This window comes from Octodon degus, unplaced genomic scaffold (genome assembly GCF_000260255.1).
Source record: "Octodon degus isolate 3935 unplaced genomic scaffold, OctDeg1.0 scaffold00116, whole genome shotgun sequence".
NCBI classification, from domain to species: domain Eukaryota; kingdom Metazoa; phylum Chordata; class Mammalia; order Rodentia; family Octodontidae; genus Octodon; species Octodon degus.
This window is the reverse complement of record NW_004524692.1, coordinates 5,760,226-5,787,554: the sequence shown is the minus strand read 5'-3', so window position 1 is coordinate 5,787,554 and position 27,329 is coordinate 5,760,226. Positions and strand designations below refer to the sequence as shown.

Below are 27,329 nucleotides of genomic sequence, written 5' to 3'. Positions count from 1 at the left end.
TATATTGTGTGTGGGAATGTGTTCATGGGTGTGTGTGTGTGCGCGTGCGTGCACGTGTGTGTTGAGAGCATCTGCCCCTGGTTGCCACATCACCCAGCCTCCTCCTCAGGACAGCAGCCCTCTCTGCTCTCCCCTCACCCCTCCTCTGCTGTCCCAAGCAGCTCTTCCTACAGCCTCTGGCTCTCTGGCTCCCTGGCCTCCTGGCCTCCTGGCCCAGAGCTCTTCCATGCCACTGTGTGACTCACCGGAGCTTCTGGATGTTGGAGGAGACCCCTGAGAGGCGGTAGATCCCGTCCACCACGCCATGTTCCTCCACAAACTCTGCACAGCTCTTCAGCACCTGGGGCACTGAGGACAGATAGGCAGAGAATAAGAAATCAGGAAGTCTGTAGGCATCTGAGAAATGGAAGCATCAGGGAAAGGGGTTGGTGACACTGAGGGCAAACCTCGTGGAATACAAGCTTTTCAGCAGCCTAGTGGCACATGCCCGTAATCCCAGAACTCAGGAGGCTGAGGCAGGAAGATCATGAGTTTGAGGCCAGCCTACGCTACATAGAAAGATCCTGTCTCAAGCTAAAAACAAGCAAAAAATAAAGTCCCAAAACAACAATAAATTTGTCAGAAAGATTGTCACAGGCCACCCACTCCAGCTCGCCAACCTCCCTGCAGTATCCCTTCCCACCAGTCCTAGCGCTGTGGTGTGAACCCCTCCAGGCTAGCCTCAGACTCAGTGTGTCATCCTGCCTCAGCCTTCTGGTAGCTGGGGCTACACACATGCGCCACCATGCTCAGTTTACTGGGGATTTTTTTTTTTTTTAACGGTATCAGGGATTGAACTGTTACTGGGATTATGATGACATCTTTTGAGACAGTGTCTTATGCAGCTCAGGCTGCCCTGAACTAACTTTGTAGATCAGGCTGAACTTGCAGCAGTCCTCCTGCTCAGTCTCTAAGTGCTGAGATTATAGGTATGTGCCACCACACCCAGCTATTAATAAGGATTATGTCAAAGCACTCCCTCTGGTAAGAAAGTTTAGGGGGGGCCGGGAGGTAGCTCAGTAGAATAAGCACTTGTCTGGCAAGCACAGCGGCCGGAATTCAATCGCCAGCATGCTGAGACTGCAACTAAGACTGGGTGTGGTAGCATGTGCCTGGAATCCCAGCTCTTGGGAGGTGGAAACCAGGAGGATCACTATGAGTCTGATCTGTGTAGTGAGACCCTGGAGACCCTGTACTAAAACACAGGAAAAAAAAAGAAAGAAAGAAAGTAAAAAAAACAAAATTAAAAAGAAAAGAAAAAAGAAAAGCTCATGGCTAATAGTTCTGCGGTAGGAAAGTACATGAAACAGTATCTGCCCTCCAAAGGGGGGAAGCACCCTGCCAGGGGCTGTGCTAATTGCGCATCTCTGTGATGTCATTTAATCTTATAAATTACATCTCCTACTTCCCATTTCACTGATAAGAAAAGGAAACTCCGAGAAATAACCAGGTACCCAGCAGCATCTTGCCAGAGCCAGAATTCAAAGCCAACACAGCAAAGAACTACATTCTCTCTTTTCTGTCAGTAGACCATAAATTCTTCAGGATAAGATTTTGGGGATGGGGTTGAGGAGATGGCTCAGTAGGATAAATGATTGTCTGACAAGTGCAAGGACCTTAGTTCAATCCCCAGTTCTGCCTCAAAAATAAAAAATAATTTTAAAAAACATTTTGTGTGTGTGTGTGTGTGTGTGTGTGTGTGTGTGTATGGTGTTTTTGTTTTGGGGGGTTCTTTTTATTTTCCTTTTGAGCTTTGGTTGTTTTGTTTTTGCTGCTGCTTTTGAGACAGGGTCTCACCGTGTGGTGCAGGCTGTCTTTGAACTCACTGTGCAGGCCATGCTGGTCCTGGGACTCACAATCCTCCTGCCTCAGCCTTCTGAGAGCTAGGATAACAGATATGTGTCACCATGCCCAGCTCTTCAGGACAAGCTTCTTCTGTCCCCTCCCTCCCAGGATGTCTTCAGGGCAGGTCTGGTTTGGCTCGAGGATGAGGGGTTCGAACCACAGCATCCTGAGCCTGACTGCTTTGTTTCAGCAGACAAACACCTGAGCTAATGGGCAGGCCCGCATCAGGACAAGCTTCGAGTGTGACCTGTCTTTGTATTCACCACATTATCTCACCTGGTGTCAGATAGCATGATAAGTGGACACGACGGGCCCTTGAAAACCACGTGTTGAGTCCCCACTTACTAAGGCCACACTATTTTAAATCTTTTGCTACAGTGCACCCAGCCCCATCTCAGCTAAATACTCACTGCTTACCTTATGGACACAGAACAGAGAGTAACAGCTTGAAGTGGAAGACCCTTCACAAGCCAGGTCCAGCCATCACTCCATTCCCATGTTCAGCCACTTCCCCGACAAACCCTACAACCAGCCCTTGGTCAGTCCATGAACAAACCCTGCTACTGACTACGCCATAGCGTGGATGTGGCTTGCCTCAGTCCCCAATGTGGAGTGCTGGGGAGGCAGCAGCATGTGTCAGAGGTGCAGCCTGGTGGACGGCAATTAGATGGTGGGGAATCCACCCCAGCAGCTGGCGCTGTTTTTTGGGAGTGGATTCAGTCCTGTGTGGCTGCTTAGTTCTCATGGGAGTGGGCTGTTATAAGCATGGCCACCCTGGGCATTTATTCCTTTTTTTTTTTTTTTTTCTGGTACTGGGGATAGAACTCAGGACCTTGTGCTTGCCAGGCAGGTGCTTATGCCACTGAGCTATCTCCCCGGCCCCACTGGGCATTTATTCCTGCTGTAGCAGCTAGTTCCTTTCCCATTTCTCTATCACAGTGTGACACCGCCAGACGATGCTTGCCACAACGCTCCAGGGTCCCTACAACCATCAGAATTGGGAGCCAAATAAATCTTTTTATGAATTACCATAGTCCAGGCGTGCTGTTTGTTATAGCAACACAAAGCGGACTGCACTAAGACACCGTGTGATTCTCTTGGCTGCAAATAGCCTCCCCTCTGACAGTGAGCTCCTCTACATTCCTCGGCGCGCATCTCGCACATCATCTCTTAGGGACACAGTGACACACTGCCTGAAGTCTCAGCTACACAGGAGGTTGAGGCAGGAGGAGCTTGAGCTCAGAGTTCAGTGCCAGCCTGAGCCATAGAGTAAGACAATCAGAAAACAAAACAGGGGCCAGGGAGATAGCCTAGTGGAATAAGTGCTTGCTTGGCAAGGGCAGGTCCTGAATTTGATCCCTGGTACCACACACACACAAAAAAAAAAAGTTAGAAAACAAAATAGCTGAGTGTGGTGGCACAGACCTGTAGTCCAAGCACTTGAGAAGCTAAGGCAAGGGGATCCTGAGTTCAAGGCCACTTGAACTGGATTACAAAGTGATTTTAAGTCCAGCTCTGAACTACGGAGTGAAACCCTGTCTCAAAAAAAACAACAACAAAAAGCAAAATAAAGCTGAGGCTAGCAGAATACTTGCCTAGAAGCATGAAGCCCTGGGATTGAGCTGTCTATGAACCAGGCTTAAAGACCTAGTACAAAGTAAAATAAACAAATAGCCTCTAATTCTGAACGCTTTGCTTATAACCGTATTTTCGATCCCATCATCTTTTGTGTATCTGTATTATGGTACCCATTGCACTTTGTTAGCATTAGTTTTGTTTGTTTTGTTTTTTGTCTTTTTGAGACAGGGTCTTGCTATACATACAGCTCATGCTGGCCTTGAGCTCACTTTGTAGCCCAGGCTGGTCTCAGACTCTCAAGGATCCTCCTGCCCCAGCCTCACAAGTGCTGGGATCACAACTGTATGCCACCACGCCTGGCAGTAGCAATTTTTTTGTTTTTGATTTTGGGTTGCTTTTTGTTTTGTTTTGTACCAGGGATCGAACTCAGGACCTTATGCTTGCAGGGCAGGTGGCTTATGCTGCTGAACTATCTCCCTGGCCGGGCATTAGTTTTTTGTTGTTTTTTTTTTTGTTTTGTTTCTATCTATACCTCCCAACAACTGTAACATCCTGCCGGTGTCTAGCACAGATGAGGTGTTCAACAAATGTTTGTTGAGCAACTCGGTGGATTAAACTGTCAGTTGTAAGAATCACTGACACCTCTTGGGAATTTCGTAAAGAACATTCCTTATGACAGAATACTGGAACCCTCTTCCCGGTACTCAGGCGGCTGATGAGTACTCAGGATCTCCATGAGCTCGAGGCCAGGCTGAACTATGCAACATGACCCTGTCTCAAAAAATAAAAACAAAAAAAACATTGGCTTTTAACAGGGACTTGCCAGAGAAACCCCTCTGAGAGGTCAGCATTTCTTCTCATCTACCTGATCTTTCCTCTTATGGGCCTCATGAGTCTTGTATCATTCCAGGAATTGAACTCAGGCCCTTGTGCTTGCCAGGGAAGCGCTTATTCTACTGAGCCATCTCCCCAGCCCATTGATCTGTGTTTCTGGGGCTAACCTTCTTCCCACTTTCCCTTCAATCCAATTCTGCCACTCATTTAGTCTGCATGTTGGGAGCGCAGGGCTGTGGAAATCATGCCAAGCTCTTTATGGAATGAATATAGAAATATAGAATGAAGCACACCATCAATGAATCCATCAGTCGGTATCTTTCAGCTCTCCTCATCTGACTTATTTTTCAGGCTGTTTGCCCTTCTGCCCACCTCAGCCAGGACGTGGGGGAGACAAAGGAAGCATCTAGAGTACAAAAGTGAAGGAAACGTGGAGTGTGGTAGCACACACCTGTAATCCCAGCACTTGGGAGGCTGAGGCAGGAGGATTGCCGCAAACGTGAGGCCAGCCTGGACTTATGGTTAGTTTAGGGGCAACCTGAAGTGCCAATAGTGTACATGCCCAGTCCTGAGAGTGAGACCGTGTTTCAGCATGAGCCACCTAGCCATGGCCAGGCGTGGGGACACAAGCCTATAAACCCAGTACTCAAGAAGCTGAGGCAAGAGGACTGCCATGAGATTGAGGCCAGCCTGAGCTACATAGGGAGATCAAAGCCAGCCTGAGCTCCATAGCAAGGCTCTGTTTAAAACAATGAGCTACCTAATCAGGCATGGTGGTGTGTATCTGTAATCCCAGTGCTCTAGAAGGTTGAGGTGGAAGGACCACAAGTTTGAGCCTTATCTATTCAATGTCTTAAAATTAAAAAGAACTGCGGAATGGGGGGGGGGTCCACCTAGCACCAGCTGACCCTGAAAGAATACTTCCTCATATTGTACCTTCACCCAGGCTTGGTGGCTCACACCTGTAACCCCAGCCTCCTAGCACTCTGGAGGCTGAGGCAGGAGGATCCCTGCAAGTTCAAAGCCAGCCTGAGCTGCACAGTGAGTTCAAGCCCAGCCTGGACCATAGAGTGAGACCCTGTCTCAAATTAAAAAATTGCATCCTCCTTACCTCAGCCTCACAACCTTAGGGCTCACTGTGCATGCCCTCAGGATCTGCTCCTATAAAGGGGGGGTAGGCTGCCCTTGGGTTCTTGATGCTGAATGCAGGGCAGAGGAGCCTCTTCCTGTTGGAGTTGTGTGCTCTCTTGGCCACCCGACAAGACACCAGATCTTGGGGCCATTGCATTACCTGATAACTCTGATAACTCCTAGACACAGGAGCATCACACACCAGGTCTTCCCCATACTATCCTCAGTTGATTTTGACCCTGCAGAGAAGGCCCTTAAAGAGCAGAGCAAGAGCGTGAGGAGTCAGAACTAGAGAGGAAATGGGTCAAGAGATGGGGGAAGAGATAACAGGTTAGAAAGGTGGGGGCGTCAGGGAGATAGACATCAGAGATGAAGTCAGAGATGCAAGTTAGAGGCTGGAGCCATGGAGACCAAGGGACCAGAGGGAATGAACATGGGAGTGGGGTCAGGAGGAGGACTCAGGGCTTGAGGACCTGGGGGATTTGAAACCTGAGCAAAACATCCAAGAAAGAAAATTAGGAAATGAAGGAGCTTGATGCAGACAGAACTTGGAGAAGAAAATGCTACTGGTCAAAGACCTAGGGGAGATGGAGCCAGGCTGTGAGGGCAGGGGATGTCAAGACTGCCAGGGAAGCTCAATTCACCAGAAATACATCTGGCCAGCCTGGGATTTCATTTTGTTTCTTACTGGGTCTTGGCTTAAAGAGAGAATGTATCACCAGCCACCCTTTGTCTTTCTGCTTTCCACCTCTCTGTGCCAGGAATAACCAGGACAGGGAGAGGGTCTATTGTTGCCACTCTGGTACCCAAGATCCACCACTCCACCCTTGGGCTGGCGGGGGGGGGGGGGGGGTTGCTCACCTGCTCTGGGATTCACCTGGGGTCAGGATCCAGTAGCCTGATGTGTGTGCCCTCCGGGGAGCACACCCCTGCCTGCACTCTTCCCTGACTGGAAAGGTGGGTGGAGGCCAGGAGAGTTATTGCAGTGGTATAGGGGCTGTCTGTGGCCTTGGTTTCAAGGCAGGGTTGTCATCAGAACCATGGGAGAGGGTAGTGTCAGCAGGGGGAGGCTGAACTAAGCTTGCGGAGAGCTGAGAAGAAAACATCACCTGCACTGAAATCATGAGGTCCTCCACCTAGAAGCCTCACAGTGGAGAAGAATCCACGTAGAAGGCTAAGCCCTGTACCCACCCAGGACCAGAGGAAGGCTCATTCAACCTTCTTCCCTGGGGGGACTGGGGTTTCCCTTTGCTGCCCCAGGCCATCAGGGATGGGGCCCTTTGGGGGTGGAGAAAAGGGAAGGAGGTGCCTGGGGACAAAAGGGTGGGACTAAGAACAGGAAATGAGATGGGAACCACCAGCACCCTCCCTCTGCTGCAGGCACCACACAGAGAAGGGGACAAAGAGGAAATGACAGATTGGGGTGGGGTAGAAGGGGAGAAGAATCGTGCCCTTCCTCTGTAAGGAGCTTAAAATGCCAAAAACAAGCTGGGCTGAGCAGCCAGGGTACATGAGTTCCATGCCAAATCAAATTAAGAAAGTTTTGAGTGACTACTCCATACCAAACACCATGGGGAAACCCCCACGGTCCTCAGTCCTGCTGACTTCCAAGCCTTGTCCAAGGTAAAGGAGGGAGGGAGCCAGGTGACCCCACATCTGGGTGGGGCACTCTCCCACCCTGTCTGCACCTTCCAGTTGGCCTGAAGCTATCGCTTTCATCTCCCAGCGCCTCTCCCCTTGCCACCCACCCTACACCTGTCTCTTCTTCCCATGGAAAGAGTCAGAGAATCACAGAAACTGAAGAAAGACACCATTGCTGTCCCACACCCTGCTGTGGCCCAGCAAGGCAGCAGAGAGCCAGGTCCTTGTCCCTGGGTGCATCTCCAGCTAGGATGCTTCTCCCTCCCCAAGTGTCACCCTTAGACTCTCATGGTTGGGGCTGGTGGCTTCTCCTGTCACCTTTCATGCAGACCCAGCACCATCCACTGTCCCTTCAGGCTCTCTTCTCCTGACTTGTAACCTTAGCCCCACCATCCTGTCCCTCATCACTCTGCCCTCCCCTCTGTCTCACCCACTTCTCCTGAGGTCCCAAACTCCTCACCGGCTCTGACACCGCTCTTCTGGGGTTTGCCCCGCCATTGCCTCCACCACCCCATCACCAGAAAGTCACTGGAGGGGGGGCATTCACATCTTCAGTCACATTTCCTGTTGGGCCTGCTCATGGGTCTCTTGGGCAGTGACTCTGGGCTCCTGCCCATTCTCCCAGGAGTCCCTAGAAGCTGCTTCTGTCCCTCAGACCAGATGGAGCTACCAAAGTGTGGCGGCTGCCACCCGCCCTCCCGCCCGCCCTGAGGTGGCCTCCTTACCCTCCTGGCCTGAGTGCTGCAGGTGCTCCTGCAGGTCACACCCAAACACTCGCTCCTTTGAGCTGCCCTTCTTCTTTCCTTTCTGCCGAGACTTCATGGCCGGAGCCCCAGGGCCCAGGTCCAACAACCTCTGTCCCCCAACACCTTTGCCCTACCGATCCCCCATGGTGTCCCCACAGGCCACTGGGCTTGGCCTGGACTCAGGGGGCAGGGCTCCGAGATGGGGGTGGAGGGTGGCCTGGGCAACGAGCAGCTCCTGCCTCTGGGGCCCCAGCCACACGGAAGTGGCTGTGGAAGAGGAAGCTGCTGGGACCCTAGTGCAAAACTTGTCTCGTGGCCCAGCTAGGCACTGCCTTCTGGGCCGCGCAGCTCTAGGGGAGCAGGAAGCTGTGCAGCTCCTCAAACCCGCTTCCTGTTAGAGCATCTTTGTAACCACAGGCCCTAGTGGGGGAGGTAGCTGACACATCCTTACCCACTGCTGGGCCTCGGCCATTGGTCAAGGGGAGGTGATGTCTGAGCCCTGGGTGGGGTGACGGCCTCTGGAGCCAGAACAGGTGACTGACATCTCTAGAGACCATATTTTACGCGAAGACCTGGGGTTTGCATGGGAGCAGGGCACAGCGCTGTGTCTGCCAGGAGGGAGAATGCTGGGGCTCTGCCTCGGGTGTGCCTATCACCTCAGCCAAGCCACAGTACTTCAGGGAACCTCAGTTTCCACACACAAGCAAATGAACAATGCAGACCAAATGATCTTTAAACCCTCCCAGCTCTGACAATCTGGAACTCACTTGAGTTTCAATTTCTTTATCTGTAAAAAGGGTATACTGCTGTCTATTTCACATAGCTATTATCAGTCATCAGTACAGGGATCAGGGAGATGGCTCAGTAGAATAAGAGCTTCCCTGGCAAGCGCAAGGGCCTGAGTTCAATCCCCAGTTCCACAAAAAAAAAAAAAAAAAAAAAAAAAAAGTCATCAGTACAATAAAAGACTTAGAACATTTGGCATACCAAGGCCTTGGTTCTTAGCCTGTGAAGACTAATTCTTTGTCCTTTCCCTCCCAGCTGTAGACACCCTGGGCTCGGCTCTGCTTGGGACCAACATGGAACATAACGCAATAGCAAAGGGCAAGAGAGGAACCAGACAACAGGTTTTATCTGTTTATTTAAAAACAGAATATCATTTTATATACAAATATGCACATATTTACACTCAATGTACATACTAGGATCTCAGATCTTTGGATTTCCCATTCCAAATCCCAAGCTGGCCAGAGAACAGGGGATGAGAGCCCCTCCTTTAGTCCAGAAATCCAGCAGATTTCAGGCCATGCAAGGCTTGGGCACCAAATCTTATTCTGGATAAGATTGTTTTTTGGTTTTTTTTTTGGGAGGTGGCAAATAAAAATAAACATCCTACCCCTGCCTCCATCCAAAGAAACTGCCAGAAAAACCCTGACTCAAGGGCCTAGAACCCTCTGAGAAGGTGACACCCCCAGCATATCCTTCCTCTAGTCTGAACCCCGGCTTCTCGCTGCATAATCAGTGCACACTCTTCCCTGCGCCACCTAGTCCCAGCAACTCTTGTAGGGACTGCAAACAGCTGTGGACACAACTGAGGGAGAGATAGATAGACAGACAGACAGACAGACACAGAGGTGAGACTAGGGGAAGAGCTGAGGGGCTCTATGGTGAAGGGCCTCTCCCTGTCCTCCCTTAAGCCACAGCCATGGGGCTTCCCTTCCCCAAGGGCCTGCCTAGATGAAGATGCCTTAGGAGTACCTCTCAGTGCCACAGGGTCAACCTTGGCCTGGGGTGGGGGTCCGAGTGAGGCCCAGCCCTGCTGAGTGCCTGTGTAGGCTGCCCTTGTTTAAGCGAGCCCAGGAACAAACATGCAGATAAACTAAAAGGATCTACAAGTTGCTCTTATCAAGGGGATCAGAACTGTCTTCTGCAACCTCTACTGGAAGGTGTTTTCACACCAAGTATGTACATACAGCAGGCCCATAGGCCACCAGAGGGCAGAGGGCTTCTTTGTGACAGTTCTCGCCTCTGGCAGACCCCTGGGTGGTGGCTTCACACTTGCCCAGTGGCTCTCAAGTGGTCGGAAGCCAGCTCCCCGACTCAGGAGGCCACATTCCAGCTCCAGCTACGCCCGCACACCTGGACATGGCCCTGTCTCCACCTCTCACCTCCAACCTCTGCATCATTAATACTGCTCCGGGGTCTGAGGAAAATGCCTGCTCCTGCAGGCCAAGGTCACACACAGTCACACAACATGCAAACTGAGCCCTGGCGGCCTTTCCCTCACGATCACCAGAAGCCTATAACACACTCTACCATTCATTCTAACAGTGACTGACAAGCCAGTACAGTAGGATACGTACAGTGGAAGTCACTTCTGGACTAGGGATGTAGCTCAGTGGCATAGCACCTGCTGAGCAAGCACAAAGCCCTGAGTTTGATTTCCAGTATGGGGCGGGGGGAGAAAAAAAGAAAAGAAAAAAAAAAAAGGAAGTTACTCCTCTACACATGCACACACATAGTGAACACACAAGCAAAAATGCACCCGCACATACATACACACATACATGCAGTGACCTGTACTTATGGTGGGAGGGACTCAATTGTCGGAGCCCTCCCCATGAACAGCAGGGTTGGAAGAAAAGGTTGAGCAGTCAGTGGGGTGGGGGAGCATCTTCCTCAAGAAATTCGGGCATGTTAGGAGGTCCCCCCAAGATGAGTGGAATCCCCTGTGTCAGCAGGAGCCAGGCCTAGGGGAGGAGGCAGCCCTGGGTCAGACCAAGTGCCCCCGTCCATTGATGTAGATGCCATTGCCCGTGGGCTTGGCCCGTAGGGTCCCATTCTCTTGCACAAAATGGTTCATGGCCTGTTTGATGCCTTCATCTCGGTCTTCCTCTTCCTCTGCCCGCCCAGATCCTGGAGACAGCAGTTCTGTCTGCGTTTCGATCTCCCTCACTGTGGTCAGTGTAGAATAACTGCGGCCCTCCGGCTCCTCGCTCTAGAGACCAAGAGCAGAGGACAACTCAGGAAATGAGGCCGACAGACAGACAGTGAGGTATAGCTGGGGGTATGGTAGGGGCAGAGGTCAGGCAAAGTGGGGTAATGGTCATCCCAGCAGCACAGGGGCTCATAGATCCAGGGCCTGGATCAAGGCACAGGATGGGGGAGTGGAGCAGGAAGCAGAGCAGAGATGCGGGGTTGGGCCACAGAACCAGGGCTGAGGCTCAGGGGCTGGTGAGGGGGCTGTTGACACACCACATCTGGGGCCAAGAGAGGGGCCTGAGGAGAGTGGTGGGGACACCGGTGGGGCCGGGGGGCCTCACCATCACAGAGCAGCTACTGTTGTCCTTGAGACTATCAGGGTGGCCCTCGGCTCTCAGCCCTATACTCTCCTCCGGCTGCAGGCCCGGACATGGGGGAGGGGTTAGAACAGAGCTCTCAGCCTCCTCCCTACAGCCTCTTTCTGCCCCCAACCTCCTCCCTAATCACCTTTCCCCCACCCCACAGGTCCATCCTCTCCCTGATACAAATATCCTCACTCCCCGGCTCACCCTAAACCCACCCTAAGATGGTAGTAGATGCCCACAGCAGCCCCCAGGCCAGTGCTGAAGGGAGAGTGGGGCCCTAGCAGACCCCAAGCACTACACCTCCCACCTGAACGTGGCCTGTGGCCGCGTCTCAGCCAGCCCTGGAGGAGGGCTGTGCTCCCAGTCAGTCAGCAGAGGGCTCCAGGCACAAGCAAACTCCCACACGGCCACACACAACACAGCACCCAGCCTTGATACTAACCTGACTCCTGGGGTCGGACTGATGGGAATGCAGCCTTCGGATAGAGTTCTCCCTGGTCAGGGTCAGCTCCTCCTCACTGAGAAAGACACATCCCTGTCAACTGAGGGCAGAGGTAGCCTCCCAAGGTGAACCTAGCCTGGTTGAGCCCATGTAAAACAGGGTTGGAGGGTGTGGAGCCCTGCTAGCCCTGCAAGTGGCAATGTGTGCTCACGTGTGCGCACAGCTGTGGTACCAGGTACCACATGTGGTATATGGGTCTGATCTTCACCCAGGCAGTGCGGTTCCCCTCAGCTGGCCTTGGTCCAGGCCCCAAGTCCCTCATCTTCAAAACTCTGCCCACCTCTGTCCCTAAGCTCCCCACGATCAGGTCACCAGTCCCTCGTGTCTCTCCTCTCCTTCCTCCGCCAGCCCTCCTTCCCTTCTTCATGTTCCCAGCTCAGCTCTGCCCTGCCCATGCAGGAGCAGCCAGTACTCACTATTTCTGGGTCATCTGTTGAGCCTTACGCCGGTGATATCTGGACATGAGCACCACCACCACCACCAGGAGGCAAAACAGGAGCGCAGCGATCACACCCACCACCACCACCGAGGCCGACACCAGGTCCACCTGCTTCCCTGGGTCCTCAGGGTCTGCTGCAGACAGACCAACATCTGAGGGGTCTGCGCACATCCCAGCCCCGCCCCAGACCCACTGCCCACCTCCACCACTCTCACAGGACACACCCACAGCCACCCACTCGCTCACCCCTGCAAACATAGCACCATCCCGCCTCCAGCGAATAAACACTTCCCACTCTCCGTCTTGCTTCCTGTTGCGCCCTCCCCAGATTGGCCCCATGTTCATGCCCCCATGCTTACCAAGAACATCCACCTTGACCCGGAAATCTCTCGATGACAGCTCATTGCTGACATGGCAGACGTAGATGCCGCTGTGCTCAGCGGTCAGCGGAGGAAAGCCCAGCATGCCCCCTTCCACTCGTGCCCCCGTGGGCATGGGCCCATCCAGCCTGGAGGACAGGGAAGCTGAAGGGTGCTGGCTGGAGCGGGCCGAGCTGCCACCACCCAACAAGCCCAGGCAGCCCTCCACCCCTCTCGCCCATGACGTCACCCAGAGCCGCCGGCTGTTCCCACGGTGCCCCGCCCTCCCCTAGGCAGGTCTAGGCAATGGTCCCTTCTCCCTGCTGCCCAGCCTGACCCGGGCACCCCCCACACATACTCGGGGAATATCCGCACGCGTGCCATCCCACACGCTCCCATGGCATCACGTCATCGGCACTGGGGACCAGGTCCCCACAGCGGGACACTCTACTCCTAGCTGAGCTCAGGGGTTCTTGGAAAATGTGGCTATGTGCTCCAACACCGACAAATGGCCCATGGCAGTGTGCCCAAACCTAGCCCCAGGCCCAAGGCCGCACGCATTGCTCCTATGTCCGCTCATAAGAACATGCTCAGCATGGGCTCACACACATGTGCACCTTCCCTCCCCGATCCGCCAGACTCCAGGCCCTGGAAAAAAGCCAAGGACTCTTAAGGTAACTGGCAGAGGTGGGTGTCTGTTTTTGAGGTCCTGGCAGCATTGTGGTGGTTACAGGAGTGCTGGTGTAACCCAGACAGCTGGCTTTCTGTCTCATTCACTTTATGCACTCATTTTACACATGTATACAATGATACCATTTAATATTGTGCTGTATTTCACTTTTGGTGGCACAGGATTAAACCCAGCACCTTTGCACTGAGCTATATCTCCAGGCATTTTTAAAATTTTTCATTTTGAAGCAGAATCTTGCTAAGTTGCTAAATTGCCCAGACTGGGCTTGAACTTGTGACCCTCCTGCCTCAGCCTCACAGAGTGGTTGAATTACAATCGTGCACCACCATGCATACTCTTGTATTGGTAAGAACATATACCCTGACTTATTTAGTGTTCAGGCTCCTAGCCCAAAGGGTACATCCTACCTCAGATAAAGAAGGACCATTATCCCAAGCTAGGCCTTCCCCAGGTCCAGGCCCTTACCGTGTCCAGTTGTACGAGGGTGGCGGCTGCCCTTCACTTAGGCACTTGAGCATAGCACCCTCTCTGCCAACATGCCACAGCTTTTCATCCTCCAGGCCTCGCACAGAGGCCTCAGCCAAGACTGCAATGGGAGGTGGAAGGAAAAAGAGTGGGAAATGACCCTCAACCATGGGGTTCCTTGATGGGTGCCCACCCAATACCCCGCCCTGCATCGAGTCACCTCCCCCTGTCCTTCTCAGCCCACTCCTCTGCTGGAAAATCTAGCTGGGCCCCACCTTTCTGATGGCTTCTGGCTGTGTGGTTCCTTCTCCTCTCCGAACTCAGTCTGTATTGATTTATCTGTGCCAGGAGCCCAGAAGGCCCATGTGACACTTTTCTCTGGATCTTCTGTGATGCCCAGCATGGCACTAATCACAGAGCAGGTGTTCCAGAATGCTGCCAGATTCCTCCAGGGCCTAACAGTCCTGCTAGTTCTCCCTCCCTCACCCCTTCCATGCTAAGGGCTGAATCAAGGACCTTCCCGCTGAAGTTCATCCGTCTTTTCCTAAACCATGTCTTGTGCAGAGCATGGTGGTACACACCTACAATCCTAACACTCTGGAGGCTGAAGCACAAGGATCACTGTCAGTTCTAGGCCAGTGTGGGCTATATAGTGAGTTCAAGACCAGCCTGGACTATACAGAGAAACCCTATCTGAAAAGAAAAGGGGGAGGTACTGGGGATTTAGCTCAGCAGTAGAACACTTGCCTAGCAAGCTGGAAAACCTGGGTTTGGTCTCCAAATCCAAAAACAAAACAAGGGCAATGTCTTACTAAGCTGCCCAGGCTGGGCTCTAACTTGTGATCCTCTTGCCTCAGCCGTCCTAGAGTGCTGGGATTTATAGGGCTACACCACCACCTCTCATTTGTTAATTCATCCCCTTAGTAAACACATGTTGAAGACCTACTTTGTGCTCAGCGCTAAAGTAGTATGAGCTGAAAATGTCCTCATCCCCCAGAAGATGAAGCCTAAGGCTATCATTTCCTGGGTGTTTCCTATGCTTTGAGCATTGCATGAGATACCTTGTATTCTTTTTTAAACTTTTATTTATTTATTTGTTACAGGGTCTCGCTACACAGGTTGGACTCATAGTGATCCTCTTGTCTCAGCCTCCCCCAGTGCTGGGATTGCAGGCGCGTTCCACCAAGCCCAGTGTTTTGGGCCAGCACAGCATGTGGTACCAAAGATCAAACTCAGGTCCTTGCACTTGCCAGGCAGGCACTTAGACTGCCAAGCTATCTCCCCAGCCTCAATATTTTGCTTTTTTTTTTTTGTACCAGGGATTGAACTCAGGCCCTTGCACTTCCCAGGCAAGCGCTTATTCTACTGACCTACTTCCCCAGCCTCATACTTTGCATTCTTGATGGTTAATTCTCATCAAAATCCTTTAAAGTTGCCATAATTACACCCATTTTGCTGATGAAGAAAATGGAGCCTACCAAGATTAAATAACAGCTGGTAAATAACAGAATGAGAACTTGTTCCAAGTCTGTCTCTAAATCCTAAACTGTATGTTTTGCAAAGTGTTTTCAATTCCATATTTATATTTGATTCTCCCAAAAGCATGGTGAAGCAAGGTAATCTCTTCTGCCAAAATAGGGACAGTGGCCGGGTACAGGGCACAGGACTATAATCCTAGCACTCTGTGAGGCTGAGGCAGGAGGACAGCAAGTGTGAACCCTAGGTGAGCAACTAAGTGAGTGAACAAAACTTTGTGTCTAAATAAAAATTATATATATATATATATATATATATATATATATATATATAGGCTAGGTATGTAGCTCAGTGCAGCGGTCCTGGTTCAATCCCTAGTACTGCAAAAAGAAAAGGATTCTGAGCTCAGGGAACACTAAGGAGTTTTCCAAGGTCCCCAGGGATTGGGCTCCAGGTTCTATACCTTTGAGCAATTGCTCTCATACACATAGCCTGCAGACCCCAGCTGGCCAACCTGGCCTAGCACAAGGCTTCACAGTGTCTCCCCAATTCTTTCAGAAGCCATGGGGGCCTCTAGCCAAACATCTAAGTACTCACAGGCCACTTGGAGGGTGTGGGTGATCCTTTGGTCCTGGAGCAGGCCAGGGTGGGACACCACACAGGTAAGCGGCTGCCCGTTCATGCTGCGACTAGGCACCAGGTGGAACTCGGATGTGACAGCAGCCGAGCGAGAGTGCTTGAAAGCACGACTGGATGTTGTGCCTTTGACCTCTGTTTCCCAAGTCACGCTGGGGGCTGGGCTGCCCTCGGCTGTGCAGGAGGCGGCCAGCGTCAGGCCCTGGCCCTCTTCCAGCGGTGGACCAGGGTTCAGTGAGGGCAGGGGAGGCACTGCGAACGGGGGCACAGAGGTCAGGGATACGCACAGTCCCTGCCTGGAAGCCCTCCTCCACTCCAGTCTTGCAAAATTATAGGCCTGTTTTTCTTTCTCTTATTTCACCAACAAAGACATCAGGTAAATGGTAGAGTTCCACATGACTTTGCGTTTCTCCCCATTATTTGAATTTTTTTTACAATGAGCATGGGTCATTTCTTAAAAAATAAGACTAAGAAAGCAATTTGGAAACTAACTAGGTATTATCTACATAATAATAACAGCACTGTTTACTAAACTGTTTTTCCAGCTATTATGTTAAACACTTTACAATCGTTATCTCATTTAATTCTGTCAACAAACCGCTGAGGTAGGCATTATTATCACTGTTTTCAGGTGAGGAAGTGAAAGCTCAGGGACATGAAGATGCCTTGCTCATGTCATCAGCTCGGAGGTGACAAAGCCTAGCATCACACTCAGGTTTTTCTACTCCAAAGCTGCTGTTACTAACTTCAGTGCGGATAAAAGGGACTCTATACAGGCCTTTAATTTTAGCTTCAAAATATTAACGGCCAGAGTACAGAATGGAAAAGACTTCAGTTAACTCTAAATCCAGGTGGGCCACAGGCGCTGCTCGCAGTGCACAAGAATGGCTTAAAAGGCGGCTGCGGGGCCGGGGAGATGGCTCAGCAGAATAAGCGCTTCCCTGGCAAGCACAAGGGCCTGAGTTCAATCCCCAGTTGGGGGGGGGGGGTTGGAAGGTGGCTGCGATCTCAGCCTCTGAAGGCCCAGATTAGGGAACGAATTAGCCCAGCATGTAGGTCATATTCGAACTCGTGTCCACCTCTGAACCCCACAGTTTACAGCTATGGAGTCCAGATGATGAAAGTGTGTTTGAACCCGTGCCTTTAGTGAAAATGCAGCAAGGGACAATCCCTGTAGTTTGGGGAAGGGTAGATTATTCCGGTGGAATATGATCAAGGTCCTCAACTCTTTGAAAGGCCGGTGCAAGATTTCTTCAGAGGGCAAAAATAACAAACACAGGGGGAGATTTCCGGTCCTCAGAAGGCAGAGCTTGGTAGTAAGTAGATGCCTCCCCAGCTAAGCCGGTCAGTTGCAAACAATTTCTGGATTGGGTGGGAAAATGGGTTGGGTGGCCCTCCCTGTCGCCACAGAATCCCATCTTTAGCTCTTGCTTTGTCCTCCCTCATCTGTTTGCAGTCCCCGTCTCTGCTCCTCTTGCCTCCAGCTTCTCTCCTTCTCGCCCCGAGCCTGGGCCCCTGGCACAGCAGCCTGGGCGGTTCTGGCGGCCCCACTTACCCAGCACGCGCAGCCGCAGTCGCGCCTGGAAGCTGCCGGCGGGGAAGGTGCTCACGCGACACTCGTACTCGCCCTCGTCTGCTTGCACAGCGTTGCGCAGGAGCACTGAGCCGTCCAAAGGGTCCCGAGGGGGTGGCGGTTGTTCCACACGGCCTTCGTAGGCCGAGTTCACGTGTAGCCCATACTGGGAGTGCAGCAGTGCCAGCTCCCCCGTTCCCTCGTTCGTGTCCACCCGAGCCCAGGCCACCTGCGCCACCTTCTCGCCGGGGTCACCTCTGTAGATGCAGGGGAGGTTTGCGTCTTGGCCTAGCACCACGGTCACCAGGTCCGAGGTCTCCAGCTCACCGGCCCGGCACCCACCTGCAGAGGGCAGACAAGAGCAGTCAGGATCAGCGGAGCTGATGGAGGAGCCAGGGACACCTTCATCATGATAATGACAGCAAAGCCAGCCGGAACTAGTGGAGCATTTTATGCTTGCAAAGCGCATTGGGTTCATTACCTCATTAGATCCACAAAACATTCGCAAGAGGTAGGCGTTATTATTGCCATTTAACAGATGAGGAAACTGAGATCCAGGGAGAGGAAGTGGCTCGCCTAAGGCCACACAGGCAAGATTTATGAAAGGCTCACACCCTCAGGCAGTCTAGGATTGAATCTTGAGTTATCTGCAAGATGGGAGACCTTAACAGGACCAAAAACCAAGCTCTGCACTCAGAGAGCTCACAGTCCTCAGGCAAATGGAATTGATGCAAACAAAAAGCCATAAACAAATTTTCATGGCAGGCTCAACCTCCTCAACCTCAACGTCCTAAAAGTGAATGCTGGCAGGACATGTGGCCAGGCATCTAGTCAAGCACACAGAGCCACTGGTGTCCGGGATGGAGCACATAGGGAGGGAAGGGGCCATGCCAGCTGGCCCCTTGGACATTCTTCTCATGGCTTGCAGATGAGAGCCCTGGATTCCCAGGGACAGCAAGGTATTCCAAGTGGGAGGAATGGTATGAGCCAAGGCTCAGAGGCAGGAATGAGCAAGCCACTGAAGACAGAAAGGGGTCTGGTCAGAGGCTAAAGAGATGAGGTCAGGGAAGACACAGCGACAGGGTCAGGGTAGGGTGCCAGGATTAGAGATCCGGGGAGGAAGGAGCAGTGTGCTGTGCGCACATTGACAAACAGCAGCAGGGAGCCCTCAGCAATTGCAAAATCAGAGACACCTGTCATGCGACCTTATCTGCAAATAAGGATCTTGTCCTTGCCCTCCTGAGACCTGTGGCCTGGATGGGAGGAAGAGGTAGGTGCATATGGAGGCAGACAGAGAAAAATGTAATGGTGGGTTTTGATTTAATGTTCAGTGGTGTGTTGCAGGCCATTGTGTGCCAAGGACAGTAGGATTTGAGGGGAAATTCAGAAAGGATCGCATTCACAATAAAGGCTCATGGGCTGGGGAGATGGCTCAGCAGGTGTAAGTGCCTGCCTGGCAAGTGCAAGGTCATAAGTTGGATTCCTGGTACTGCAGAAACAAAAGTGGAACAAGAGGAGCCAAACTAAGAAGGGTGTGTGTGTGTGTGTGTGTGTGTGTGTGTGTGTGTGTGTGTTGAGCAGAAATGGAAACTATGGCTGGGGTGGGGCCAAATTGTCTAGGACCATCCATGCCAGGAACAAGGAGGGATTCAGGTCAGGCCAAGAGGAAATGGGGAGCCACTTCAGTGTCATTAGGCACTGAGTGGTGTGAGCCAAGGGGTGATGAGCAGTCTGAGGACAAAGTAGGCTGACTGAAGACAGGGCACTCACCAAGAGCTGCAGCTCCTGCCCAGGCACAGAGGTGCTGGGGCAGAAAGGTAGGCCCAGTTCCTGGGGGAGATTTAGCAGGGATTTGGTCACTGACTACAGAAAGAGATGAGGGACAGGAAAGACTCAAAGATAATTGCATTTCCAGGTTGGGTAACTTAGGAGAGAGCAGAATCTGGGGCTGGAAAGAAATAACCAAGGAATGGTGGAGTAAAATGTGAATTATTGGGCCAGGGGCTGGGTCAGAGTGGAAGGGTACTCTAGAGTGGCCAGAGCTCCTGGTGTTGGAATCTACACTCCAGCAACCGCAATGGGTTATAGTCTGCCCAGCACCCCATACACCCTTTTGTTCCTCACCTTTGCTCATACTGTATGCTGCCTGGAATGCCCTCCTCCCTATGTCTGGTAGCTCCTACTCATCATTGTCTGGAGAACTCCTACTCACACCTTAAGACTCTGCTTAGGCATCACTTCCTTCTAGAATCCTCCTCCACCACACCCCCTGGCAGCTATGGGTGCCTGTCCCTGGTGCTCCCCTGGCACCCTACTTTTACTATGCCACAGTGCTTTATCCCACAGGTAGATGGTCCTTGCTATTTTCTTGTCTTCCCTCTTGACCAGACCCACCAGACTGGGCTCTGTAAGAATAGAAAACAAGGTCACCCATCATTTATGGAAACATGGTTTCTGATTTCATGCTCGGTGGGATGTGGCCTCCATACCTGTCATATAATTGGAGTTTAATGAATGTTTATAGAATATGTGTATGAATGAGTGAATGAATGAATGAATGAATGAGGAATGAGTGAGCAAAATGCGCATAAGCAAAGGATAGACTGAGGAGGAATGAGCAGTTCCTGTTTAGGCCAGTGGGGAGGGTGGTGGCATGGCAACCTTGGAGTGGAGGCAAGACAGCACGGCTATTTGGATTCACAGCCAAAGGGAGCATCTCTGAACTAGACAGGGAAAGAAAGGACAATGGAGGGCGGCGGGCCTGGAGCAAGGAAGTGAAGCCTAGCGTGGACCAGAGGGTTCCAGACCAGAGGGGTCCTGTGCCCTGCTACTAGCAGGAGTGGAGGGAGGGAGGATGCTGCTGGGATCTGGGAGGGCCCAGACTGGACAGGACAGACCTGCAGGGCCAGATACCAGGGCCCTGACCTGCCTAAGCTGATGTTGGTCCCACCCTGCCCAGCCTGGGAGCCCAGCTAACCGCCTGCACCCCTCCCAGGTACCTTCTCCTGGCACTGGAGGGGGGAGGGCTGCCAAAGAAGGGTTAGAGTGGAATTGGGATGGGAGACCCTCAACATACCATCTGCCTCAAACACTGATATCTATTCAGTCCACGGGGCTCCCAAGTCATGCCCACTGGGACATCCATTCCTCTAAAAACCACCCTGGAGGGGCTGGTGAGATGGCTCAGTGGTCTAAAGCACCTACTTAGAACAAACTTAGCAAAGCACAGGGACCGTGGTTCAATCCCCCAGCACCACATGCCAGCCAGCCCCGCCCCCTGGTGGGCTGAGCTGGCCACACACACACACACACACACACACAAATAAAATTTTTTTTTTTAAAGTATCTTTAAAAAAAAAAAAACACCACCCTGGGAACAAGGTTATATGGGGTATTCCTCGTACCACTCCCTGTAATTGCCAGCCATTTGCCCTGTTTCACCACAAATAATCCATATTTCTCCCAAAAGCTACTTTTTTAGGGCACAGCAAAAATTGGGTACCAAAAGCGTCTGAACCCAATCATCCTTGTTGCTATTTATAAAAGGCCAAGATCCCCATGTCCAAGAGACAAGCCCTCACTTCCAAGAATGAAGACCTCAGTAAAACAAGAAAGTCCCTTCTGGATGTCCCTTTGACCCCCTCATTGTCCTAAATCCTGTTTCATAGGAGCCTCTCAGGCTGAGACAACACCCTCCTCTACATGTGTCCTGTCCAGCCATGGAGTGTAGAGAATCAAGGACCTAGACTTGGTCTTGGATTAAATGGACCCAGGAGCCCAGGCTCCCAAGCCAAGGCAGGCCAGGACTGCCTCCACCTTCTCTCCTCCACCCAGTGCCTGCCTGGCGTCAGCATGATGATGTCATCAGCCTGCAGGAGACGCACTGCCTGCCTGATGAGGTCACCCTGCGGGCATGTGGCGGCCAGGCAAGGCCAAGCCCACGGACCCTTCTCCTGCAGACCTCTCTGGGACTGATGGACTCTGAGTGCTGGGAACTCCTCCTCCTGACCCTCCCCACCCTCCTCCCAGGAGCACCAGGACGCTGGTCAGGAGCCTTGGTGACTCAGAAGCCGCCACACAGCAGCAGGCCTAGCCACAGCCGCCACCACCTTGCGCAAGGGAGAACAGGCCCAACTGGCCAGACGGGATCCCTGCCCTCAGCCTCCCCCACCCCTAGCCAGGCCCCCTCAGGCCTCTTTGGGGCCCTGCCCTTTGTGTACCCCGCCCGCTTTCAGACAGGCCCTCCATTCCTGGTTTGGGCAGGCTAGCTGCACCCCACCCTGGGTCCCTGGGTCCCTGGGTCCCAAGTTTCCTTTTTGTGTGAGGCCTAGCCTCTGGTCTCAGAAGGGGAAATTGAGGCTGGCACCTGAAGACACCCAGCTATGGCAGCATCATTGTGGAAGAAATCTTTCTTTCTGAGGGTCTTTATCCATCAGCATCCTCTGCTGGAGCCTATAGGGTGTGCACAGGCAGTTTAGAGGTGGGTCTTCGAGGAGGAGGAAGGAGTGAGCTGTCTTTCATGTCTGAACATACGTTTATTCTTGACTGGTCTTTCTAGCTCATGTACGTGTCAGGCTATCTCCTTCTATGAACTAAGCGGTGTTTCACACATATATTTATATCTGATCCTGAGTAGAGTCTATGGACATGCTTTTCTAGCCCAGAGGGAAGAGCTACATGCTGTGTGGACGTGTGTGCATGCACCGTGACATGAGCGCTTCACACCCTGTGTGCATGGCGTGCGAACCTTTCCTGAACGCTGCACACAGAGTAAATATTTCCCTGTCGTTTTTCTTGGCTTCCGCGTGTCTGTCTGTCTCAGCTGCCCTGGGTCAACGTGTGGCTGCCAGCCTTTAGAGCCTTTGCCCATGTGGCTGCCTGGAGTGTTGCCCCTGGCCACTCTCCTCACCTCACCCTCACACTGAAGAGCAGACTCATCTCAGGCTCCAGGTGGAGGTACCCAGGGATGAGGTCACCGGCCCTCCGGGGGATGGGATATTGCCACCAAACCTCCCCAGCAGAACAAAACCAAAGCATGCCCTCTCCCTTAGCCTTTGGGTTCTCACTACAGGGACTCCCACCCTTCTCACCACCCCAGCCACGCCCCTGGGCCCCCCACACCTCTGGCCCCCCAAGAGGCCTCACCCTGGGAATCTGTCAGGGCTCTGCTGTTGCCACCACCAGAAAAACCAGCTTCAGCTCCAGGCCTGGGGTAAAGGCTCTGTGGTGTGGGTTTGATGGGAAGGGGGGGACCTGCCTGGGGGTTAGGAGGAGGGGTCCAAGCTGTCTAGGGTCTCATTTTCCTGTTTAACTCTTGCCTCCCCTTACCCTTGAGTACCTGCTCTACTAGACAGAGCTGTGGATGTAGCTGAGTTTGGGGTAAGAAAGATATAGAAGCCCCCCAACTAGGACTAGTGCCATAAACAACTCAGCAAGCCCCTTTCGGTTCTCCTTTTCCCCTATAACCTTGGCCTTGGAGTGCTAAGAAACTTTGAAAACCACAAGCAAGACTTTCTCTGGCTGCTTTCATCCACCTCCCTCACATACCCCCATTGTCCTAAGCCCCCCAGCTTAGTGAGAGCTTCCCAACCCCGGGCAGAGCGCCCACTGCAGATTACTGTCTGGGGAGGGGGCACAGCCATCACCCAGGGAGAGGAGAACAATGCGGGAGGACGGGCCTGCAGGCAGCTGGCTTGGCCCAGACACAGCTCCCAGCACAGATAAGTCCCCTAAACCCCCCGGAGCCAGAGTCTGAGCCCCGCTGAGTCACCACAACACCACACTGTGGGTGGGAGACCCAGAACCAGGCTTCTCTCAAACTCCAGGGATGCTCCCCCCCCCACCCTGCTCCCAGGCCCACTCCCCCCTCCAAGGCCAGCTCTGATCCACCCCAACTCAACAGTCTCAACCCCAGCTCTCTGGGACACACGGGTAGGGTGGGTAGGAAACCATGGGAAAAGCTTCTGAGGCCCACAGCTCCCAGGTGTCTCCTCCTCAGTGAGAGGGAGCCCAGCGCCAGAGCCACAGCCACAGCCACTCTCCAGGGCTTTGGGATGATTCCCTTTTCTGACCTTCTCTTGTTTTATATGCTACTGCAGACTGAGACCCCAGGGCTCTTCTTCTCCCTTCCCCCCTGACTCAGATGCCCCACTTCACTTCCTACTTTGTGGCCAGCGCAGGGCACGCTTAGGAGGCCAGAAAAGGTGGGCACCCATGTCCACACCTACTGGCCTTGCTGCCTGCCATGGCTGGCCCCACTCGCTCTGTCTGGGAGATCTCAGGATTCTGAGGCCATGGTCCACAACATACTATGCTCCTTACCACCATGTTTATGGCTGGGATCTTCTCAGCTGGGACCCCTCAACTATTAGGGTGTTGCCAAGGTCAGTAGGGCCAAGGACTTCCCTAGGATTTTCCCAGTTCTTACCACTTAGGCAGGGAAGAAAGCTTCCCTTGCTCGCTTCTCTGGGTTTGTGTAGGTCCTACAGGAAGGGCCTGCTTCCCTCTGTAAACAGGAGTAGAAAAGCAGGGATGGGGCTCCTCCCTTCGTGGGAAGCTAACCTCAGTCAGAAGGCTGATGCTAAGGGCACATCTGAGGCCTCAGAGAACCACTCATTCTCGGATCCTGCAGGGCCCACTGGCCCCAGAAATAGACCAAAGGACCAGGATCCTAAGAGGGGCATCTATCAGATTTGGGTCCTTCAGCTCTAGGACAGTAGATGGGGGAGGGAGAAGGGAGAGGACCTCACCCGGAAACTCATCCCATTAAGGAGAGACAAAGAACTGTGGTGTTAGAGGCGCCTCCCAAGCCTGGGCTTCACTCACTGTCAGGGGTGGGGCAGGGCCCTGGGGCTCAGAGCTCTAAAGGCCCACAGGTTGAGGGAGCTGCTTGCAGAAAGGCGAAGAAGGCAGTATCCTGGGGAAAGATCTCTGTTCCCACTAGAGATAGGCCAGGGACCATTTTGCGCTTCTGTCTCCACAGCCAGACTGCCCATGCTTCCAACACCCCAGCATACCCCATTAGCCATGGGCTGGGCAGTCGGAGTCGGTGGACTGAGAGACGGAAGGTTGAGTCCTGCTTCTTGATCTACTGAAGTTAAGTTTCTCTGTGGCTCATGGTCACCTAGCAGTTCTATAGCACACATGTGATCAGAGCTCAAGAACTGACGGCTCAATGCAAGGATTTTTCAGAAACAACATTTCAGGTTCCTCGGGCTCGTAAGGAGATGCCTACATTCAGAAGAGCAAAAGGAGGTGGTGGTAAGGGAGGGACCATCTGATCTTAGAGCTGGAAAGGCAGGGGCCAACCTAGTTCTCATCTCTAAAGGCAACATTTAGCCCTGGGCATTTGCACAGCAGCTGTCGAATGGCTTCTTCCTAGGTCCCAGAATCCTGGGGCAATCCTGGAGCCAGGCTTCCTGCCTCACCTCACTCCTCTCAGTCAGGCAGTGGGGGAGGTTGGGAGTAATTTTTTAACTAGACGTGGGTCACTGTTCCCTGTCCCTTGGCTTCTCTTGGAAAGAACAGTTTTGCTGGAAGGAAGGCAGGAATTGTGTCATTCACCAGTACCTAGCGCCCTCGCTGTACCTGATGTGCATGCCATGAGGAGTCAGGAGAACAAGACACTAATCCTGGTTATGCTTCTGACATGGGCGATCTTTGGATCTCACTTGCCTATCTCCGTTTTGCCATCTGTAAAATGAAGATGTTGGAGGGATCACTTTGATCCCTTCCAAGTCCTGAGACAGCATGACTCTGTTCAGCAGGTGTGGGCAGACCCTACAGGAAAGTGCCTGCTGGGTTCTTAGACCTCAGCAACCAGACCCCACCCTCTTGGCCTAAGCAAGGAAGAAGGTTTGTTTGGAAGATGGAAATTAAGACATAAGGTAATGGGAAGTAGGGACAGCAGGGGGTTGGAGCTCGGGAGCCTGAGATTAGAAGCTGCATCCATGATCCTCCCGTTGTGAGACCAGTGAGACCCCCAACCCTGAGAACCCTGACAACCTTGCCAATCCAGCCATGTAGGCCTTGTTCTCTTTCTGAGAGCTTCAGCTGGACTTGGGGGTTGGGAAGTCATGGCCAGGACCTGCTGAACTCCTGAAGCTCCCTGCTTCCTGCTTCTGAGGTTGAGAATCCAACTGTCCTGTCACAGGGAACCCAGCGTTCCAGTGAAAAAGATTCGCAGGTATTCATTACTCTGTAAGTAACCTATGGCCTCCCACTGGGGTGTCACCATGTGCATTCACACACGCCCTCAGAGACCCCCACTCCGAAGAGTATAAATCCCTGTCATTTATGTCTGCTGCACATACATTAAACAAGCAGGAAGTACAGAACAGTACAGGCATCAAGTTCAGGAAATAAAGAACAAGGGATGAACAAAAAGGACCACACCTTTCCTAGGAAGCCCCCTGCTCAAGACTCCCAGCCCCCTAACTATACTGCTGCCCTGGCACATAACAGTGTGTGTGCCCAGGGAAACAAAAGGGCCACAAGAGTTCTCAGCTTCCCCATCATCACCAACAGGCACCCCAGTCTTGGTACCCAAGATAACCCCAAAGAAAAGAGAAGGGAAATGAAATACTCCATCTACTCCCTGGACACCAGGCTTCCTGCCCCATGACTATGGAGGCCAGCTCAGCCCTGAGTCAGCCCTTGCTCTCATCTGCAGCTTGGGAGCCCTGACACAGGCCAACGTACCTCCAGGAAGCCCTGCAGTGAGCAGGGTCCTCACCAGTTCCACCCCCTTGCCCACCTACTCTGGGTCACATACCTACCCCCACTTCCATCAGCTCAGGCTTTGGCAGAGGAGATCAGGGACCCCAGACATGGTCACCTGCCTAAGGACCAAGACGGGACTTGAAGGGGAAAAACTACACCTGGCTCTTCTCAGGGTCCTGCTGGCACCTGGGACGAGAGACACTGGCTTTTCTATCCAGAATCCGTGGAAAGAGAATGTGTGCGTGCACGAGTGTGTGCGTGTTTATGGATCTGTGCGTGCGTGTCTGTGCCAGGCTGAGCGCAGAAGCCGGGATCCTGATGGTTCAGGCACGTCCTACCTGTGAATGATGCCAGGAGCAGCAGCAGCAGCAGCCATGCTTCAGGCCCCCACATCTCGGCTCCCAGGGACAGGGGCATTGGCTGGAAGGAGACCTGCCCAGCGTTTCTGAAGTTCCACCGTGTTCTCCCTGGGAGCCGGTTCTAGAGCTGGATGAGGCACGACCCAGAAGGCAGGAGGGAGTGGATTCCCCGGATGCTGACAGACCTACCTATCCCCCTTGGGTCTCCGCTAGGGGACCCAGCCCTGTTCTACCCACCCAGCCGTGGCTACCCCTTGAAGCCGTGATCGGGAGCTCCGAGCTCCCCCAGAGCTGCTTCCCACGCCGTGGCCAACAACGACGGCAGAAACCTGGGAACCTGCTCAGCAGGTCAGAACAGGTGCGTCTCTGGGGGCTGGGCCTGGCACGGAGACTCTGGCAGCCACCGCCCCCACGGCCTGAGCTAGCTAATGGGCGCCAGGGAGGGAGGAAAGGAGGAAGGACCTGGGTGGGGGCGCTGGGATCCCATCCTCAGCTCTGGGCTTTACCTGCGAGTGTGTGGAAGGGGCTGCGAAGGGAGCGGCAAGGGCGGGGGCAGGAAGGGCCAGGCTGTCTCAGAGAGGGAGGCACCAGGCCTGGCCAGGACAAACAGGGGCAAGGCCCTTGTGCAAAGCCTCGCTGATGTCCTTGCCGAGTTCCCTGAATTTCTGTAGGGACTCAGCTTTGGAGCCAGGGAGTCAACAAAGGCCAGAAGGAAGGAAGATAGATCCTCCTGCCCACTGGCCCATATATTGCATTCTTCAGAAGGGAAACAGAACCCCAGAGGGAAAGGGATTTTCCAGAGGACACACAAAATTTTTTGAGATAGGGTCTCACAATGGAGTCCAGGCTGGCCTTGAACTCACTATGTATTCCAGGCTGGCCTTAAATTCATGGCAATTTTCCTGCCTCAGCTACCCAAGTGGTGGGATTACAGGCATAGGACACCA

General features: G+C 52.9%; 2 protein-coding genes across 7 annotated transcripts in view; both read right to left on the bottom strand.

The window, feature by feature from the left end:
• The window catches only part of Arhgap30 (Rho GTPase activating protein 30), a 19,783-nt gene extending 11,696 nt beyond the window's left edge, over positions 1-8,087 (bottom strand). For 2 of the 3 annotated variants that reach the window (XM_004639977.2, XM_023699843.1), the window contains exons 1-2: positions 7,794-8,087; positions 246-348 (exon numbers count right to left, since the gene is read on the bottom strand). In XM_004639977.2, the coding sequence (XP_004640034.1) occupies positions 246-348; positions 7,794-7,890 (200 nt within the window). In that variant the 5' untranslated portion in view covers positions 7,891-8,087. Of the gene's footprint in view, positions 1-245; positions 349-7,793 lie in introns of those variants that run through there. The other variant, XM_023699844.1, reaches the window with a different exon arrangement.
• A 2,201-nt stretch (positions 8,088-10,288) lies between these two features.
• On the bottom strand, positions 10,289-26,742 carry Nectin4 (nectin cell adhesion molecule 4). 4 transcript variants are annotated; one of them, XM_004639916.2, is made up of 9 exons: positions 26,362-26,742; positions 17,285-17,644; positions 15,691-15,981; positions 13,618-13,738; positions 12,462-12,610; positions 12,080-12,233; positions 11,604-11,679; positions 11,138-11,212; positions 10,289-10,812 (listed from the first exon to the last, which is right to left on the bottom strand). In XM_004639916.2, exons 1-9 carry the CDS (start codon positions 26,438-26,440, stop codon positions 10,588-10,590), a joined length of 1,530 nt encoding a protein of 509 aa, XP_004639973.1. In that variant the 5' UTR covers positions 26,441-26,742; the 3' UTR covers positions 10,289-10,587. The 4 variants fall into 4 exon arrangements, with proteins under 4 accessions (XP_004639973.1, XP_023555634.1, XP_023555635.1 ...); XM_023699866.1 differs by having other exon boundaries at positions 12,080-12,236; positions 26,362-26,694; XM_023699867.1 differs by lacking the exon at positions 11,138-11,212 and having other exon boundaries at positions 12,080-12,236; positions 26,362-26,694.
• Positions 26,743-27,329: the final 587 nt, after the last annotated feature.

Coding starts and splice junctions, on each gene's coding strand:
- Nectin4 (XM_023699866.1), bottom strand. CDS start 26,440: ATGCCCCTGTCCCTGGGAGCCGAGATGTGGGGGCCTGAAGCATGGCTG. Junction 17,645..26,361: donor GCTCCTGGCATCATTCACAG/GTAGGACGTGCC, acceptor TGCCCTCTGCAG/GTGGGTGCCGGGCCGGTGAG. Junction 12,237..12,461: donor GGTCAAGGTGGATGTTCTTG/GTAAGCATGGGG, acceptor GTCTGTCTGCAG/CAGACCCTGAGGACCCAGGG.